This window comes from Typopeltis vanoorti, chromosome 13, assembly GCF_054136105.1.
Source record: "Typopeltis vanoorti isolate ZY-2024b chromosome 13, IOZ_Tvanoo_1.0, whole genome shotgun sequence".
Taxonomy (NCBI): Eukaryota; Metazoa; Arthropoda; class Arachnida; order Uropygi; family Thelyphonidae; genus Typopeltis; species Typopeltis vanoorti.
The window spans coordinates 38,300,263-38,321,921 of NC_143561.1; the positions used below are offsets into that span (position 1 = coordinate 38,300,263).

At 34.8% G+C, this 21,659-nt stretch overlaps 1 protein-coding gene across 3 annotated transcripts in view; it reads left to right on the forward strand.

Annotated features, from left to right (window-relative positions):
* The window catches only part of Nup133 (nuclear pore complex protein Nup133), a 269,882-nt gene that overhangs the window by 116,630 nt on the left and 131,593 nt on the right, over positions 1-21,659 (forward strand). For all 3 annotated transcript variants that reach the window (XM_090402314.1, XM_090402316.1, XM_090402315.1), the window contains exon 14: positions 2,797-2,887. In XM_090402314.1, the coding sequence (XP_090258440.1) occupies positions 2,797-2,887 (91 nt within the window). The remainder of the gene's footprint in view (positions 1-2,796; positions 2,888-21,659) is intronic.

Here is a 21,659-nt window from a genome sequence, read left to right on the forward strand (position 1 = left end):
AAAAAACTACATATATTACTTATACAGCCAGCTTCATCTAATATTGTAATTGTTTTAATTCTTTCATTAATGCAAGCTTTTTTTTGTTTAGCATCTGAGAGGGGGAAAAGAATCCCGACCACTCCCAAATTCTGAATTAAGAATGTAAACCTTTCATTGTAGTTTTGCTGTGCTTTCATAATTGAATCTCTTACTAAATTTGAGATGTTAGGTATCAAGAGTATGTTGAGAAATGACTATACAGGAAAACCTCACTTAACGCAAATTCGATGTGTGCGATAATCAGTTAGCGCAATTGAATGAAATGATACTATTTCCTGCTTTAAGTGAGTGATTAATCAGTTAACACGATTTTTTTTACATTACGCGAAATTTTTTGTTGCCAATCTGCAATCAGCGGAAAAGCTAGATCTCATTAAGAGACATGAAAGTGGCATTTGTATTACAATGAATGTGCAAGACCTGGCATACAGCAAGTCTACAGTTTGTACTATATTAAATAAGAGCAAAGAACAAGGAAAATTTTCTACTGCTTCTTCAAGCATGCAGGTCACCCGAAATAGAAGTCATTTAATGATTGAGATGGAACGTTTTCATCACCCTGGATTGAGGATTATAAACAAAAAAGAATACCTCTTAGTACGGGGAATATTCAAGGCAAAGCTCTCAATATTTTTACCTCATTGAAAGAGACCAAATTTCAAGAGGAATGTGAAAGCTTTACACATTGACCGTTCTATAATCGAGCTGAACTGCATAACATAAGAATAACTGGGGAATCTGCTAGTGCTGATAACGATCCTGCAGCCCAAGTTTCCTGAACAATTGTAAAGCATAATTCAGGCGGGTGATTATGACGATCAGCAAATATTCAACGTCGATGAAATTGGTTTCTTTTGGAAGCATATGATGATAAAAACTTTTCTAGCTAAAACTGAAGCATCTCGACCAGGATACAAAGTATCTAAAGATCATCTTATGCTTTTATTAGGAGGCAATGCAGAAGGCGACTCTAAACTCAGGCCTATGTTAATTTATCGTGCGCAAAATCCAAAATCTAACATTATTGAAGAAATCAGCACAATTGGAAAAGAACTTAAATTTAATGAACTGGATAATGAAGATGTGAGAAACTTGCTCGATTCCCATTCAGAACAGTTAAGCGAGAATGATCTCCCTCAACTAGAAGAACAGTGTGCATATGAAGAAGATAAAGAGTGCAAACAACAAGAGAATGTTACGACTAAGAAGCTAACTGCAATAGAACTTGAGCTAGTTTTCAATCACGTTGAGTATGCTAAGGAAATTTTGTTTGATGCTGATCCTGATATGGAACAAAGCTTCGAAGTCCACCAAAATCTTGATAAAGCGATCACCAGCTATCGCATATTGCATGACAAGATGAAAAAAGTCTAGCACAATTCAAACATCTTTACTTAATATTTTTATTAAAGCACTTAAGGAATAGAACAACGTAGTTAAGGATATAAATTAAATTAAACTTTAATAAATATTTTCCAATATTTCGGCAACGTCACATTGCCATTTTCTAAAGGAACTTACAAGAAAGTTATGTGCACATAGGCACTACAACACAGAAACTGGGAATGAAGAGATGATGCTATTGTTCTCCTAACAGTCCTGATGGTGCCCTCTAGCAGGCTAAGTCGGTGTTCTTGGCCGTTGGGCTGAAGGTCTGCAGATGTAGGCCTCCCAAATTTCGGGCAGTCGCATACAACCAAATTTGTTGAGGTTTGGAGAATTTCTTAGGGCTGAGGCTGATTCCATAAAGAGTCTTTCAAATTTGTATTTGCTACGGTGTATATATACGGTGTTTATCAGGTCCCTTGCAGTTGTAAACTGTCTTACTTTGGCCAAACAGGCAGGACAGCGAATATCAGAATTTCGGAACATCCGTTTTCACAAATACAGTCATTCTGGGCTTGCGGACCATGCTCTGGATACACGCCACAGAATACGGTGGAAGAAAGCTACAGTGATACACCGTAGCAAATACAAATTTGAAAGATTCTTTATGGAATCAGCCTCAGCCCTAAGAAATTCTCCAAACCTCAACAAATTTGGTTGTATGCGACTGCCCCAGATTTGGGAGGCCTACATCTGCAGACCTTCAGCCCAACGGCCAAGAACACCTACTTAGCCCACTAGAGGGCACCATCAGGACTGTTAGGAGAACAATAGCTTCATCTCTTCATTCCCAGTTTCTGTGTTGTAGTGCCTACGTGCACATAACTTTTTTGTAAGTTCCTTTAGAAATTGGCAATGTGATGTTGCCGAAATATTAGAAAATATTTATTAAAGTTTAATTTAAATTATATCCTTAACTACGTTATTCTTTCCTTAAGTGTTTTAATAATGCATAACCAACGTATAAGCCTGTCTACGAGAATTAATATTTTTATTTAAAAAAAAGTAACTCAATCAAATATTTAGACATTAAATAAAAATTTAAGCATTTGATTTTTATTAACTTTGATGATTTTATCCTCTAATATAGCTTATACTGTAATTTTTTTTTTCAAATTTATGCTAACTGATGGATGAATTATAATTATTCCTATTGTTTACTGCATTCGCTTAATACAATTTCGCTTAGCTTGCATTAATTGATGGATTAATTAGTTGCATTAAGCAAAGTTTCCTGTACATCAAAACAAAATTCCATTACTACTAAATAGTGTGCTATTACCATCGTTTTTTTTTTTTTTTTTTTTTTTTTTTTTTTTTTTTTTGTTGTTTTTTCGTAGACATTTACTTCTTATTTTGTCCCTTTAGGCATCTGTGATGAACTTCCTCTCTTTTTTTCATATAAATATGGAATATTAGCAGTGGTTCCTACCCAGCCACTTCCATCATTGGAAACCAGGTAACATAAACATTCATTGGCTGAACTTACAAAATAAATATTTGTAAACTTTTGAAAAATTAGATTCTTTCCTAAAGCAGTATAATTAAATATATTGACTAAGAGTGTTAAGTCATGTTTTTTTTTTTTTTTTTTTTTTTTAATCTCAAAATAACAAAACATTACTTTTACTTGTTTTCCAAATAAATGCAAATTGAGTCACTACAGGATTGAAACTTAATAGGAGACTATCTCACATTGCCTATAAGGAATGCAGAGAACTGATCCTTGCTATGCATCTGTTTAATAGGTATCAAGTTGAATGCTGGATTGACCAAGAACACACTGGCAATTTGGAACATAGCTGAACAAATTGTTTTATGATAACTTAAACTACAGTATTCATCATGATGGTGCAACATTTGATATATTTGAATATATGCATATTTAATATATAAATTTATTCATATGTGTGTGTGTGTAATACCTCGAAAGGTCACAAAATCTGTAATGCAAAAATGTTGTTCATGTGAGAGCATGATTAAGGAGATAACTTGTATGTTTTTTGAACAGTTAAAGATTGCATTGTAGGGAAATTCTTGCAAAGAACAAAGGTGTATATGAAAGAGGATTACAAGAAGCTGCTTCATAAGTTTGAATTTTGGCCAGCAACTCATCAGGCTTTTCAACATGCATAGAGGAAAGTGGTGGCCAGTTCAGTGGAGCAGCAACTATGAAAATACCTAGAAAAGGCATCTGGGCAGACAGAAAAGGACATCAATTGTTGATTTTCTCTTCTGATCTTACTTTGTGGTCTCAGTATTATCAAAGGTAAACAGAAGTGTAGCAAGATATTTCTTATGCAAAATGAGATGGGACTGTATTTTGATACCATTGAAATTCAGTGCGTTGTCTCATAAGACTGGAAAATTGCAATGAGGATCATTGTTTAAGTCACTAGTTATTGGAAGATCTTGAAACATGGATCATTTGAACACTGGTTCGTTGAATAAAGAAGAGCAGTGTAGTAGGCAGTTTATCAGCAGAACTGTTAATAGGATTTAAGGTCAGCGTGAGGTCATTAATTTTCAGGAGGAATAATATGGAAGAGAGCATGGTGTCTAAAGTACTTGAGATTGATGGGAAAATTTGAAGACCAAAAAATCACCCACCATGATGTAGTAAACAGCCTGTAAACCATAATACAATAGCTTAGTAAGTACATATCTATGCCAGATCAAATCAGATGCTCCAGACCTGTTTTCAAAACCATTCCTTCAAATCTTCAAAAGTAGATAAGGTTGGCTAAGAGATCTAAGTGGAGCAAAAAAAGTTGAATCCATATTAGTGATTGCTAATTAATTGCTGGGCATTCCAGTAGTAAATTAGTGCTGAGGTAAGGACAGTAGTTTTGATGGCTGAATTTACCTTTCTTTTCTTGGGATGGATTGAATCTAGTATCATAGATAGATGGTATAAGATGATGTTAATTCTCTAACACAAATTATCATCACAGTTGGCAGGATACTATCTGCACCTGGAAATGATTAAGTTATTGATTCTTCTGATGAGAGCTTAGAAGAGGAATATAGTGAGCTGTGTTTGATATACTGGGGGATGACTTAGGGCCATCTATACAAGGCCTTATCTTTGGGTCATGTTCTAATAATGCCATTAGGTATAAAAGAGCAGTTTCAACCATACTAGACAAGAGATGTGAAGTTCATCTTCCATTTAAGTTGGATGCAAGTATTCTGCATTGTGCTCTTTCAAATTTTGATTTTTTGTTGATGTTGCACACTGCATTGTAAGCAGAAGTGTGAAACTGGGGTTTTGATGTCAGCACTTGAGATGTGCTAATTTTTATCTTGAACTGCTTTGATAGACTTGTTGGAAAGCCAAGTTTTGGATGTAGTGGTGGATGAAGGCATTAATTCCAGTCGGGATTTGGAACAGGTGTTACAGTTGGGAGAACAGCATCCAGACCATGAAATGATTGACTAGAAATCAGTCATCCCATTTGGTACCATTCTAGTGTCAAAGAACATAAGATTGAAAATATTTGTGAAGGACATTCCATAGAAAAGGAAACATGGACAAGAATTGAGTTACTAAAAGAAAAGAATCCTTTTAATAACTGAGAATTGTTTCCTTTTAGTATATGGAAAGAATCCTTATTAAACATGCCACATCTTGTGCAGTTACTGAAAAATTTGTATTAAATTATAACAGTAGATATTTTATCTCCTTCAGCTCTGATAGTGGAATTAAAAGATGGGAAACCAATTTGAATTCAAAGTTATTCAGACATGTACCAGATTTATTTAGGAGTATAACATCATCTGCATAAAGTAAAGAGTTGAGTTGAATATTTCCAATCTCAATATTAACTACTTTCCTTCATAGTATGATACATGTAGATTATGAATGGCAAAGAAATTTTAAGCAGGTGGCACCTGTGTGAATAAGTTACTCTAAAGTGATCCCAGGTAGATAAAGTTATCTACCTGTTCCAGTGTTTTCTCTAGTATTTCAAAGACTAATTCTTGTTTAGGGTTTATCTTCATTAATTTAATCTTGTTGTGATTTATTTGCTTCCTGGTTTAAATTATCTATTTTCTTTTGGAAGTGTTGATGTTTTTGTGCCAAAAGGCATATATCATCTGCAAAATTCAGGTCACTGATTTTATTTGACCATCCCCATTGAATGCCAATTCTTTCTTCAGAAGTTTTCCTCATCACCCAATTAATAACAATCAGAAAGATGGTCGGGGATAGTATACATCCTTGTCTTACTCCTGTGTTTGTCAAATGGTTCTGATAGTTTGCCATTATTTATTATTTGGATTTTGTATTTTTCATGAGTTTTCTTTGTTATATTTATGATTTTCTGAGGAATCCCGTAGTGCTTCATTAATTTCCATATAGTCTTTCTATCTATGCTATCAAATGCACGTTCAGAGTCGATGAATCCCAAATATAGGCTACTCTACAACTCTATTGACTGTTCAACAATTATTCTTAGTGTTATTATCTGATCAATACAAGATCTGTTTGGCCTGAACCCAGCCTGTTCTTTCCTCAGTTTAGTTTCAATTTCTTGTTTCATTCTTTCTAGCAAATACTTGACTTACAACATTTAGAAGTGAAGTCCCTCTCCAATTTTTACAACGTGTTATATCTCCCTTTTTTTGCCAGTTTCACTAGAAGTCCTGTATTCCAGTCTTTAGCAATTCCTCCTTTTCCCATATTTGATTAAATAGCAGGTGTAGCATTTCAACAGTAGTGTTTATATCTGCTTTAAGTAGTTCAGCCTGTATATTGTCACTCCAAGCTGCTTTATTGTTTTTTGTTTTCTTTACTGCCTGAGTTATTTCTAGTTTAGTTATAGTTCCTGTATTTATTTTAAGTATTTCTTTATGTCTGCTTCATTTGTGAGTAAATTTCCTTGTTAATTTTTTACAGGTCCTTCTCTTTTAAAACTCTTCCCAGCTAACTTTCTTGTTATTTCAAACAACCTCTTGGTCAAATTTACTTGCTGCTTCTTTAGCCTCTTTACAAATTTCCTCCAGGAAAAAAACTTTTATCTTTCCTTGCACTTTTTTTACCTGTCCATTTTTAAGCCTGTATCTTTCATTTATTCTATTTCTTTTGTTTTCTTCTGTACTTTGCAAAAGTGTATTCCATACAGGTTTCCTTTCTTCACATAATTTGATGGTTTCTTCAGACATCCATTGTTTGTGATTCCTACTCTGCCTTCCCAATTCTCTTTGATGTCTATTTCCTTATGTTGTTCTACAAGGCATACAATATTTATTCCTTAATGTTAATTTATATTTGTCTTTTGTATCCTTGCTTTTCTGTTTGGATATATTGTATTTAATTCTTTGGTTCTTGTCTTTAAATATTTTTCTTAGTTTCATTTTTATTTTTGCAATCAATAATAAGTGGTGTAAAGGCATCTGCACCTCTTCAAACTCTTACATCAATCAAAGAGGTTCTCTAAGGTCTGTTTATTAAAATATGGTCTATTTGGTTTTTGGATTTCTTATCAGGTGATATCCAAGTCTGTTTATGGATGGCTTTATGTTTAAATAAGGTTTCTCCTATGATCATATAATTGAAAGTGCAAAAGTCTTTTAGGATTTCCCCATTTTCGTTACAGTTTCCTAAACCTTCTTTTCCCATTATTCGTTCATATCCCACGTTACTATCTCCTACTTTTTACTTCATCTACTTCTTTTTGCAGCATGTCATAGAAGTCTTCTTTCTCTTCTGTTTTTGCATTGTTTGTTGGTCCATATATATTTATTATAGTCACATTTCTGTATTTAGTTTTAAATCTAGCTTTGATGATTCTTTCAGAAACTGGTTTCCATTCAGTTGCTCTTCTAGCATCTGTTGTTAGTATGAAAGCTACACCTTTGCTATGTGTGTCATCTTCATTCTGGTTTCCAGAATATAAAATATATTTGTTTGTTGTTAGTTGGATTTCTCCACTACCATTCCATCTTGTCTCGCTTAGACCTAGTATTTCTATTTTGTATCTGTCCATTTCTCTGATTAGTAAGTTAGCTTTTCCACTTTCGTACAAAGTCCTAATAATATTCCAGCATCCAATTTTGGTTAAAAGTTTTGAGCTAAAGAAGTTTTTTCTTATGGTTTTCTGCCTGTCAGCTTCCCCAATAGGGCTTTCACTGGCTTGCTTCATTTTCCCCAGTACTTCTCCCTCTTGGTTTTTGTGTCGGTTTTCCAACAATGGTTGAGGTTTCTGTAGCAATAGGTTTTTTCCATATTATGGTTGCTAGCCACAAGCACAACCCTCCTCCTTTCTCATCCGGGCTTGGGTTCGGCAATGGTGGAGTTGTCATCGACTACAAACAAGGAAAATTAGTACAGAAATCAAGTGACACCACTAGTAGTCACCATGGAGACCAGTATGTGAGCACTGAATAGGAAATGTTCAAGATCCTTGCTGTCAAGTATATGCTCCACAAAGCCTTGCATATCCACTTCACTAACATCCATGGCTTCAGCTCCAATCTTAACAGTGTCCAGTACCATCTCCAGTCTAACAAACCCAACTACTCTTCTTGACAGAAACTCAAATTTCACCTTTCCCCCAGCACTATTCATCTCAACTTTCCAACTACACACTCTTTAACTCCTTTCAATCCAAGGGTGGCATCTGTGCATATATCCACTCTGACATACCTTGCCAGAGAGCGTCCAACCCAGAATCACCCAGCTTTGACCTTCTTTGATTGAAAATCTCCCTTTCACACTCAATCATGTTGATTTCTTGTCTCTCCCACTCCCCTAATTCCACCAACCACTCTAAGCTCTTTAATTTCCTCTCCTTAAAAATTGATTTTCTCCAGTCCCACTTCTCTAACAGCAAAATCATCCTCCTAGGAGATTTTAATGTTCACAACACCAACTGGCTTTCCTCCTCCAATTGTACAGATCTATCAGGTAGAGATGCTGATTGCCATCATCAATGACCTTACACAAATTGTTCATATGCTAACCAGAACACCAGATATACAACCATTCCCCAAACATCCTAGATCTCTTCTTAAACGAGTGACCCTTCCAAATACACTGTGAATGTAGTGAGCCTCTAGGCAATTCTGGCCACAATCTAGTGCATGTCTCCTCCCCCATGTGACAATTCTTACACAGCCACTCCCATACAAGAGTAGTTTGGCATTATAACTGTTCCAAGTTGGACACCCTCAGTGACTTCTATGCCTTATTCCCATGGTTGAACCCAGACAAATGCACAAACGTATCACCAAAGTAATCCTTACTGGCATGGATTACTTTGGTACATTTGGTACATGAAATGTACATTCCCCACACTACTCAGAATTGCATCCCCTAACTAAGCCCTGGTTTTTCCAAAAGATGTTCCAAGGCTGTACAAATAAAAAAATCAAGCATACCACAACTGGCTTACATCAAGAATTCCATCCTCCTTTAGTGCTTTTATTTAAGCTCAAAATAGCTGCAAGAAAACTATCAATGCTTTCAAAAAAGAGTTTGAAAAAGCAAAAAGCAGGAAAATGGCAGCTGAGCCTTTTGGTCTCTTGCCAAAACAATTGGTCATAACTTTTATCCAACACTATTCCCCCCCCCCCAACACACACACAATCATACCCAGATGGCTCTATTGCATCATCATCATCACCAACAGAAAAAGCCAAACTTCTGATTGGCTTCACGCTTTGCCTCCAGTGAATGCACAACTGACCATGGTAAATGTCCCCCAACCATTCCAGATGCTCAATATGCAATGCCCCTATATCCTTTCACCAGGAAGAGATCTGAAAAATATTGTCCAAATTAGACACAACATTGTCTCATGACATTCCTCCAATTGTCCTGAAGGTTTGCACTCTAGAACTGGCTCCTGTCCTATGTTGCCTGCATATACTCTCTTACTCCACTGATATTTATTCCACAGACTTGAAATTGGCCTATGTTCAACCCATTGCAAGAAGGGTGACAAATCACTGCCATCAAACTATCTCACTTACCTCAGTCCTATCTAAAGTAATGGAGAGAACCATCAATTCCTAACCCTACACTACCTTGAAGGCACCCAGCTAATAAATGACCACCAGTATGGACTCTATCACTGCCAATCAACAGGAGATCTACTCACATATATTACCCATCTCTGGACAAATGCCCTGGAGAATTTTGGTAAATCTCAAATGGTTGTACTTGATATCTCCAGAGCTTTTGCCCAGGTGGCACAAAGGCTTGCTTAACAAACTCCCATCATTTGGTCTGTCCCAGGACTTCTGCAGTTGGATTGCCAGCTTTCTGTCTGGATGCACAATGTGTGATAGTGGATGGTTTCTTATCCTCTCACCATTCAACTAATGCTAGGGTTCCACAAGGTTTTGTTCTCTCATCAGCCCTCTTCCTTATATATATCAGTGACCTGCTTCAGTTGACATCCAACCCAATACACAGTTTTGTAGATGACAGCACATTTCACTCCTTCCTTTTCACTTCAACCACCACTGCCATCTTCCTGTGGAGTTCAGATAACTAATTTCAATGCTAGTAAAACCCAGTTTTGCCTTATTTCTCATTAAAAAATAAATAAAAATTCTCCCAGTATTATCTTTGTACAACACTCAAATTTACAGACAAGATGAGATTTCTCTTCTTGGAATCACCCTGACATCAAATCACTCCTGGCATAAACAAATCACAACCATTTCATCCTCAGCTTCTAAAAATCTAGGATTTCCCTTTTGCTATGAATGCAAAGAAAAATGTAAGAAAACAAAGTACTGTGTAAAACTAGCTAAATAAGTGTCATAGGAATATTTTGGTAAGAACATAAAAAATAAATATTAGGAAAGTGATAAAATATTCTGGAGGCTATTTAAAAACCTCAGAAATGGAAAAAAGTACTGTAAAAGTAATCAGAGATTGATAAAGTTGACATGAAAACTGATGATAAAGATATTCTAGATGTTTGGAGGAATTACTTTAAAGACTGCTAAATGAAACAAGAAGCATCAGCACATTGGTAGAAAACACTCAGTTGGAATGAAGTCAGGAAATCATTTCCATACTTAAAGTAGAAAAAGCCTTCAAAAACCTGAAATGTGGAAAGACAGCTGGAAAGATTATATTCGACCAGAAATGCTCCAATATGGAGGTATAAAAGTTTTGCAGTAGCATAATTCAAGACCCAGTGTAGTTCAAATTCCAGATGATTGGAGTAGAGATCTCATAATACCCATCTATAAAAAGGGAAATAAAAGTGAATGTTGAGAATTACATAAGTGTTTACCTACTGATTGTTCCTGGTAAAATTAGTAAAAGTATACTTCAGAAATGGCTAAGGAAAATTGTGAAAGGGAAGCTTTGGTGGTGAAGAACAAGCTGGATTCAGGCCAAATAGAGGTTACTCAGGATCAGATTTTTCACTTAAGACAAATAGTTGAGAAATCTTGGGAATATAACAAGGATTTGTATTTAAGTTTTGTAGAGCTGGAAAAGGCATATAACAAGGTACAAAAAGGAAAGCTCTTCAAAATGCTACAGATATATGGTGAAAATGGGACATTCTATTGAGCAATAGTGTCTATTTAAGGTAAGTCAGTAGTCAGAGTTGAAGGAGGTACAGGAAGATGGTTTGATGTTAAATCAGGTATGCAACAAGAATGCACATCATCTCTACTGTTATTCATTTATCTATATGGATCACATTATGAAGCAGAGTGGATTAAATCTGTTATCAAAAGAGCTAAGCTTAACATGGTGATGTTAAGCTTAGCTCTTTACTATATGCAGATGATGTTAAAATTCTGAATAAATCCAGTATAAGTTTGCAAAATTCCCTGACTAAACTGAATGACTTATTATTATTATCAACACACCTGACCTGCATGGAGTCAGAGACTCGTCGTGGGAGGACACGTTGTAGTAAGTTTGATATGAAAATCAGTAATAAAAGACAAAGACAATGGAAATAGGCAGAAACATTGAAAACATCAACTGTGTCCTGAATGGTGTAAACCTATAGAACAAATAAAACATTTCAACTATTTAGGCACAATTTTTAGTGTAGATGATAAATTAAATATGGAAATAGACAACAGAATTAGTAAAGCTGGCAGGAAGTCAGCCGAATAAATTTATATGAATAAGAAAGAAATTATTCAAAACACTAAATCATCTGTATACAAGACTGTTCAAAGCAGTTTTAACTTATTGATCTCTGAGCTGGGTTAGATCAAAGAATGGGAATCACAGGTAGAGAGTTCTGAGAAAGATTAGTGAACAAATGGCATCAGTGGTAGTAAGGTATTAAAAATGAAGATATTACAAAAGAACTTATCATTGTTAACATTCAGGAATGAGTTAGCAGAGGTAACCTCATTTGATATGGTCAGTAAATTGAAGGATGACATAACATTTCATAATGGTGATTGTTGTCTCATGACTACAGTATAGGCGTTAGTCACACATTTGTATAGGAATATCCTTATCAAACTGGAGATTCACTTTGATCATCATCTATTCATCTCTGAATGAAGAACACTTTGATAAAAAAAACTAGTAATGCACTATTATGTTGACTGTTGTAGGGTCCCCAGCATTCTTTGAAAGTACTTTCCAGAACATGATGATAATGATTTTCTGGGATCCTGCAGGGTTATGTTCTCTCTCACCCAGAGTACTTTCAAGAAAATGATGATAATGATTTTCTAGGATCCTGCAGGGTTATGTACTCTCACCCACCCTACTCACTATATCAATGACCTGCTCTAGTTTACCACCAGTCCAATACACAATTTTGCCAATGACAGTACACTACACTTCTTCTCACTTAAACCTTGGAACACACAAACCACCACGGCTTGCAGAGCAACAACCTTTGCAACCCTAAATTCTGATCTCCAAACTGTTCTTAAGGTTTGATATTTGATTTAATAATAAATCCTATATGTGAAATGAAGAAACATTTTTATTTAAATAATGCTAAAACTTCTGGAACTTGAAAATATTTAAGACATTCTCAGTAAAGATCATTTTAAGTTAATTTCTCATATTTCAATATGCTTGACCAGAACAAACACATTTTATCTATAAATGTAGATTAATTCATAATTTTGAAATATTAGAAGGAAGAACTATTGAAAGATTTTTAATGCCAAGAGTATGCTCATTACAACTACCACAATATTCAATTAATAACTGAGTCTACTTGTAATAACCAGGTTATAAATTTAACCAATAGACCACTAACAAACGATGAATAAAATATTTTGCCTAAAGGTCTCTATTTTGCCTTGTCTTCTCAATTTCTTACTTACAAATGATGTGGAAAACGGTATCACAGAATTACACACAAATGAAGCAAATAAATTGCACTTTGAGATGCCCAAATTTTATACAAAGCAAAACTACCTCCCTTGAATATACTCTTTTCAGAAGTACAAGCTCTTCACTTCCTACACCAGAACACCAATATTGTCATCACGAAGGCTGACAAAGGTAAATCTATTGTTGTCATGAATACCACTGATTATAATCATAAAATTAATATCTTATTAAGATATAGGCCAGCCTACAGTGTTATCATTCTGGGATCCAACAAAAAGTCAAATCAGTAAATTAAATAAATTGTTAGACAGTGTACAATCTTAGGATACCAATACTGTTGAGAAGTTACGAATTCATCATGCCTGTCTACCTCATCTCTGTGGTCTTCCTGAAATACATAAGGATTGCAACCCACTACACCCAATAGCAGACTGTATTGGCTCTCTCACTTATCAAACATCTCTCTTGTCATATTCGGAATCGCACTGGCCACACCAACTCTTATATCAAAAACAGTCTTGACTTTAAAGAGAAAATAAAGGATCTACTGTATATCTGTGTAATAATAACATTATGGTTTCTTTTGATATAGTATCCCTATTCACCAACACACCATTACAAGAAACTCTTCAGTTTTTAGAATTTGATTTCCCAGAAGATATTGTTAACCTATTTAAATTCGCCATCAATGCAGACTATTTTACATGGCATAATAAATTGCTCAAACAAATAAAAGGAAACAGCAATGGGCAATCCTATCTCACCAACCTTAGCTGATTATTTGATGGAGCATCTAGAAAAAGAACTCTTTGATACTATATTTCTTCAGTTGTATGTGGTTACATTTTGTTGATGATATATTTGTAGTCTGCTCCCACTTTAAGTCAGAATAATTTCAGTTTTCAGAGAGAATTAAGTCTAAACTCCTTTGACTTCTGTATCAAGATCACTATTGAACATGAATCCAATAACCAACTACACTTTTTGGATACCTTAATAATTCATAACCTTTTTGTGGATACCTTTAAAAAATATAAAAAAATCTGTTATCCATCAGGTCATTGAATTTTTAGTTTATCGGAAGCCGGTCATCCTAACCAACTACCCTTTTTGGATACATTAATAAATTGTAACCCTTTTTGTGGATACCTTTAAAAATAAAATAAAAATCTGTAATTCATCAGGTCGTTGAATTTTCAGTTTATCGGAAGCCTTATTATCCTTTATTGGCAGATACATTCACTCATTCTCCCACCATCATTCATCTCAGAAAATGGGTATTATCAAAAGTTTTGTATATATAGAGCTCATACAATCTACTCTTCTGATTTCCTTTTATTAGATGAACTGAATAAAATTAAAAGCAATCTGATATGTAATACACACAACAAAAAACTACCATTTGTTGTGTCACCTTTTCTTAATAACTTTGATATCTATGCTCTTTACGTTTATTCGCCCCTTGGTGTCACGTGGTACAACCTAAGCACAAAGGGAATTGCCCTGGGGTAGAGCCAAAATCCAAATGTAACAAAACTTCTGTGGTTCTTCTCATGAAATCCTACATGTGTTTGTTTTCACTGCGCCACTTAGGACAATTAGTTTAAAGGAAAAAATCTTAAACAAGAAGTGAACACTCAGCTATACCTCAGTGACTAACAACTGTGCCATCGTGACGGTAAACACGCTACTCAAGTCTCCTGCTTAGGTTTGCATATTTAGCAAGTGGTGCATCGGATAATACTAACAAACAACTGAATCAGAGTAAACAAAAAATTTATTTAACATTCTAACATATATACAGTTCATGGAAGTCTGGGAAAGATCATTTCTGAACTGCAAATTTATGTGCTATCATAGTTATCAAATACGAACAGTAAATTCTCATAACTCACATAGGATTAACAATAGAGCTGTTCTATATCACTTCACACATAAGATCCTCATAACTCTCTTAATTAAAACCTAGTAAACGTACATTATCACCTTGTATTCACACATCCTAAGGTTATCACTCTTTAAGTTACACTTGTCTACTTTCACAACTTATAATTTGATACAGTCCTAAGTTTTATCTTTGTTAAGTCCTTAGATCTTGATTCACATATTATTCATTTACACTATTTAACAATAAAATTTCACGATACCATATTATAGTTATCTCCTGTGCTTGTTCCTCTCTTTACTCGTCCTTTGACCCTCAAATTGGTTTCTTTGTGCTGGGATTGGTACCTAGAATTCCTCGATTATATGCTGGCCCATTCGTTTCAGTCGGTATGCCTTTCTTTCAATAGGATTCTTGGGGCAAAGTCACTCTTTCGCATGTGTTACCCTTTTACCTAGATTCTGAGGCCTCTTCGCAGACTACCCTCCTCTTCTGGAGTAATGTGATTCACCTCGGACCTTGCGACGCATAACCTTTCCTGTGGATACGCAACATCTACCGTTTCCGTCTGCCGGGCATCAGGGCAGAGATTTCCCCTCATGCTCTCGAACCGTCCCTCCACTCGTGAGGTCCACACACCAAAACCCAAAACCATCAGGATAAAAGCCCCTGTGGGTGGTGGGGGGTCCTAACTCTTTTATATCTCCGCACCCTATCAGCACCTTCCGTAATCCCCCCCGACTCATCGATAACATTCAATGCGATACCTCTCGGTAGAGGATTTTTACTTTTCTGCCTACTTATCATGTGCTGTGTGCACACGATGTGCTTGCAGCAACTTCCTTTGATCCTGTGCTCCTGGCCTTGGATTACGCTACAATTATCGTTAAAAATTGTGAGTCATTCATCTAAGCTTTGTCTATCTAATTCCTAGAAATGGTATACGGCTTTAATCATACTATAACATTCTTTTTCTCTAGAATTTTACTGTCAATATTTAATTAGCTTAAGTAATCTTTCTACATAATGGAATAACACTTCTTTCTTATGTATTTTCACAATTATTTTCTTTTGTTTAATATATACAATTTTGTTCACATATATGTAGTTTACACTCTTAGATGCAAGCGAATTTTCTATTATAGGTTCTTTACTTGTTAAATTATGAAAGAATAAATTCTCTTAGGAATTTTATCAATCATAATTTTACACATTAAAAATTTATTGATAATTATCATCCTTCTACCAGACTACAATCCACTGTGAAAAGAATTTCCATACCCTGCCTTAAAGGAACCTCAGAATGAAGAGCGAGAATTCTTTGTGAATTTGATCTATATATACTTCTTTCAAACCAGCTCAGAAACTGTCTTCCTACCATCTCTGAAGGATATATTACCAACTCTTTCCTTACCAGATATACATCAAGTACCTTGCTCATTCATCGTTGCTATTTTTGATAGACTGGCTGTTCTGCCTTGATTAGAATTGAAGCACATCAAAACTATTTTACATTTTTGGAATCCAACAAGTTTGGCCTTGCTTTGCATGCTGGACACAGAGTTCTTTGGAGCCAGACAAAATTTCTTCATTTCAGCAACTTCACATTTGATTGTCTTTTCCTTGAAATATGTGAAATGCTATGAAATTATGTGAACTTGAACCAACCAGACTGCAAAACCAATATCCAAGTATGGGAAATATTATATTATAAAAAAAAATTAAGTCAAATTAATAATTATTTGAAATTATTTTTTTATCTGTGCTACTTTCTACAATTATTCCTTTGAACTATAATATGTATTATAATATATTTCAGCTGCACCTGAGACATGAGCTAATATAGTCATGATTTATGACTCATCATGATTCATGTTTTGAAAGTAGTTAACACACTCTCTCTACTTAACAATATCCACATCATGTTGGATGAAATATATTGGAGATTTTGAATAAGATTGTTACATGTGTAAGTCGTGAAAGTTATTTTCATGTCTAGTGCACATGTTCTATTAAAACTGCTTAAAAAAGGACCAATATTCTCCAAGCCTTACCTTTCGACAACACTCAACCCAGAAAAATAAGATTTCTCTCCTTGGGATTACCTTAACATCAAGCCTCTCTTGGCATAAACACATTCGAACCATTGCCACCTCAGCATCCAAAAAATTAGGATTCCTCTTGTGCTCAAGACTCTATCTCTGAACAGCTACTAGCCCAGTTACAAATCACAGTTCTGTTCATCCGTCCATCGAGTACTGCTCACACATTTGGTCTGTTGCCCCTAAGAACTCTCTAAAAATACTTGATTCCATACAGAAGAAGAGGCATTTTCAAATGCATAGCAAAAATTTTAAACCACTGAACACTTTCGTTGCCTTTCATCTTGTTAGAAAAATCTCTGCCTTTGTCACATCTTCCAAGGATAAGCTTCCACCTAGTTTTCTAGGAATCTACCAGATTTTTTGCTCTTGTAACTTATCTCGGAAGTTTATTTTTCACTTGGTTAGACTATAATAAATTTACTTTAATCCTTTATCCAAGTGTAAGCAAACAAAGTTTGTGCCTGAAAATATCTTCAGGACTGAGGTAAGGTATTGCAACACCACGCAACTCCAAGCAAAGGTGGACCAAGCTCTCATCACTCCTTGTCTCGGTATCTCCCATAATGCAAAGCACATCTCCTTGCAGACATGTATACTTCTGTTGAATTTTGAATGAAAATATTTTAACTAAGAAATATCTCATTCGGAATTTAACAAGAAGTTAAAACAATAACGAAAATGCTTGTAAATAAGTGAAGATACCAATTTTGTTTAAAGAATTATACTAATACAAATTTTGTAATATTAATTAAAGGTGAAAGATGTCATTTATTTATAAAAGATTATGATGTAAGAAGTTTATCTATAAGATATATGTTAGAGCATAATAATGAAGGATCAAAGTCCATTAACGGTAACTTCGGATAAATTGTGTAGCCGAGACAATTTGCTTACGTGTGAATGGCACGCGCACAGTGTTTTTCCGGGAAGACGCAGCAATCATACGGAGTATTCCAGGAAGATAGGAATGAAATAGGAGCTGGGTGCAAAAAAGAAAGTTTTGGGTGAAAGAGGGCGCTAGAGATATGAAGTATAAAACGGGTTTGTCCCCCTCCCCCTTCGGGGATTTTTAGGTTTTTTCATCTGGAGTTGCTGGAGAGTTTCTGGTGGAGTCAGGAAGAGTTCCAGTTTGAGATCTAGTCGATAGCAGGCAGCTATTCTATTCACGAAGAAATGTGAGGTACTTTTCCAAGTAAGCTTGAAGAAACTGGCCGCCACATACGTCCACGTGGATCGTTTCAATCCATGCTGTTTCCAGTCGAGAATGCGATGAAAGGACAGAACAAAGAAGGCCAAACCTAGCCTGTGAGTTAATCACCAAGGACGAGATCGAACATTCGGAGGGAAATTATAAAGAAAGGATAGACTGAATAAGTTACAGGAATGTGGTAATGTAAAACCCTTTATAATTCCTTTGTTAAGAAAGAACGGAATAATGTGTTATGGAAGAAACGAGATGTTAGATTATATAACTCTAAACGTGTAGGAAGGACTATAGTGAGATTTAGATACCAGTGTTTAGAATCTAATGCCTGTTTCCTTAGTATTTATGTGAATGAGTAGTAGTTAACTTGCTATAAGTAATGGTCTATAGAATTATTGATGTGAATGTTTTAAGAAAATGTGTAAGATAAGTAAAGATATTTAAAGGATGCTAGCTAGAATTTTGTGTAGTGAAATGAGCCTATTCTTAGATGTGATATGTGAATTACAGTTGTTATGTCTAACCTTATAACTTGGGATAACTATTCCTATGGAGTGTTTTTTATTGTAAATGTGTAATCTTTAGAATCTAATAAATGTATCTTGATTATCTTAACCTGTTTTGTGCTTTGATGTGAATCCAATGCACTGTTTGCTAATATTTGAATCTGAGCGGGAGAGAAATATATGACAGAGACCACGACTGCAATCTAAAGTGTTTTAAGAGAGATAGATAAAATTTGATATGAGGAGTAATTAATAGATCGATTTACTTAGTATGTTTTCTTCTTGGTTGGAAGGAATTTCTAACCTAGGGATCTGGCTGGTGCAGCTTGATCAAATAAATATTGCCAGAACCTGAATAGGAAGTAACTCCAGACCGTTATTGCTGAGGATCGGACTCTATTCAGAAGTCAATCCTTTGTCAATTTATTTAATATACGTAATCATAAGTGATATAACAAGAAGAACAAAATAAAGAAATAAATAAAAGAAATGAACCAAAATATAACGCTTCTATGCATCATGGGAAGGGCCACTACCCAGACCGGTTTCAACCTTTATTGAGGGCTTGTCAGTGGGAGGCAGACTCAAACGTGGAGATACTAAGGCAGAAGCAATAGGAGAGGTCATATTTACCTATAGGAGTTGCCAACAGGTGTACCACCTTATTACTGAATTACTCTGGATTTAGAGAAAGATGTTGGAAATTTATTTTTCACTTGGTTAGACTATAATAAATTTAGTTTAATCCTTTATCCAAGTGTAAGCAAACAAAGTTTGTGTCTGAAAATATCTTCAGGACTGAGGTAAGGTAGTGCAACACCAGGCAACTCCGAGCAGAGTTGGACTAAGCTCTCGTCACTCCTTGTGTCATTATCTTTCATAATGCAAAGAATATATCTCCTTGCGGACATGTATACTGCTATGCATTAAGGGAAGGGCCACTACCCGTTAGCAGTATACATGTCTGCAAGGAGATGTGCTTTGCATTATGAGAGATACTGAGACAAGGAGTGATGAGAGCTTGGCCCACCTTTGCTCAGAGTTGCCTGGTGTTGCACTACCTTACCTCAGTCCTGAAGATATTTTCAGGCGCAAACTTTGTTTGCTTACACTTGGATAAAGGATTAAACTAAATTTATTGTAACTTATCTTATTATGGATAAACTGAAAGATCCGCTTTTATTCATCATGAAGAACATAAGTGTAGGATGTCTGTATTAAAATTCAGATATTCTACAAATTAAAAATAATAAAAATGAATTAAAAATTAAGAAGTTAGTAATAAGGTATTTTATAAAAGTAGTTATTAGACATGTTTCTTTTTGTATGTCACGAGCGAGATGTTTTTCAATGTTATTATATTTGACCACTAAAGTCTTGCTTACATGTAAAATAAATTTATTTAAATGAAATACTAGTGCTTGATTGTAATTTTATAAGTATCAAAAGTTTTATAATGTTGGTGTATCTAGACAAATGTTATTTACGAATTACCTATTGGTCACGTATGAGAGAAGCCAAAATTATTGCTGTAATTTGTTGCATGAATAATTAAATGAACCTATCGCAGTTCGTAAAAGACTGGAGCAGAAGTTTCTCAGCTGCATTCCCAAGCATATGCAGAAGTGAAAATATGTTCAGGAGGTTAAAAAACAGCAGGAGAAAAACTGGAATTTGTGTCTTCAATATATGAAAACTGAACACGAATGAGAAGAGCGTATAATTGAAGATCGGTTATAAATTCTGGCAGTTTCGTTACAAAATTATAATTAAATATCTTTCCTGCACTATGAAAAGAACTTTATTGTAATTTAATCACAGTGTGAAGGCAGTAATGGAAGTTTCACTGATCTCTCATCTTCAGTAAAGTGATAATTAGAGATAAGTGAAATTTTTGTGGTTATTAATCCGTATAGGACTTACTTCAGCTAAAGCTGAAAGTAACTTTATTGATTTCCAGTTCATATAGAAATGTACCCACTAAAGTTTGTTTATTTAAGATTCTCATTCTGATAAATGATTTCTAACAGTTGATATGGTTTTGGTATTTCTTCTGATGCTTTCATATAGAAGGCAAAGTTGTTCTCTTGGATGAAGAGATTTTTTTTTTCAGTATTCTGCAATTCAGGATGCTGGAAAAAATTGACTGATTTTGTATTTTGCTGAGAGTATATAGAGAGCAAGTTCTGAGTTAATCTTTCTCCTTTATGAATTCAAGAAGGAATAAAAGTTTTATAGGAAGCAAGAAACTGAAATTCCAAAAGTTTTCTATATAAGATGTTGGCTTATGAAAATTGAAGGGAAGGTGTTTAATTCAAGTGTTTTTTCATATTATTTGTAGTTGTAACTTGAAAAATACCTTGGTGCTTGTGTAGTTAAGTAGTAGATTTGATGTATTCTTTTGTAAATTTAAGGTTTTATTTTGGTTATAAGTGTGTGAAGACTCAATATCCCTTAATGGGTTAATTTATAGATTTAGTTTTATGGAGATATCTTGGGATATGAACCTGTTGTGCAAGGTTAATTAGGAGTTTAGTTTCAAGGTTTTCTTTTTGTTTTAAAATTAAGAGCTTAACCACTCAGTGTGAGGGATTAAGTGAAATATACACAATATTTTCAGTTAGGAAAATGTTGACTGTTTTGTCTTACATTGGTTACTGAGGTGGAACTTTATATAATTTTCTGTTATTGTTTAACTGCTGATGTTTTTTGTGTGCGTCTGTGCTGAAGATGTCTATGAATCATGGGTGAAAATTCTATAAATAAGTTTTGATGTGATTTTATTTATTTATTTTATTTTTTAGCCAAAATATTGATATGAAGCTTAGTCAGGAACATTGAGAAAGTGACCTTTTTATGTCATTCACAAGTTTTTGAAGCCCCAGGTTTTGAACAAACTTATTTCTGCCTGTCTGATCAGGAAACTGGTAGTAAAATAACTATCTGGCCAGTGAAACATGAAAGTACAGGCAGCCCTCGGTTTATGCCAATTCACAATAACGCCGGTTGCCTGCGCATGCTTTCTTACTGTAGTGTGGTTGACTGAGAAACAACGCTAGCAGGCACTCCAGTGTTTGAGTGTTTTCTGAGCTACTACGACGTATATGTATCGAACCTAGTTTTAATGTTGAATCTACCTAATTGTTCTATTTCATTTTTTTTACGTACATACATATTTAAATTGATAAAGTACGTAATTACATACCATGTCTGATAATAGAAGTGCAGAAAA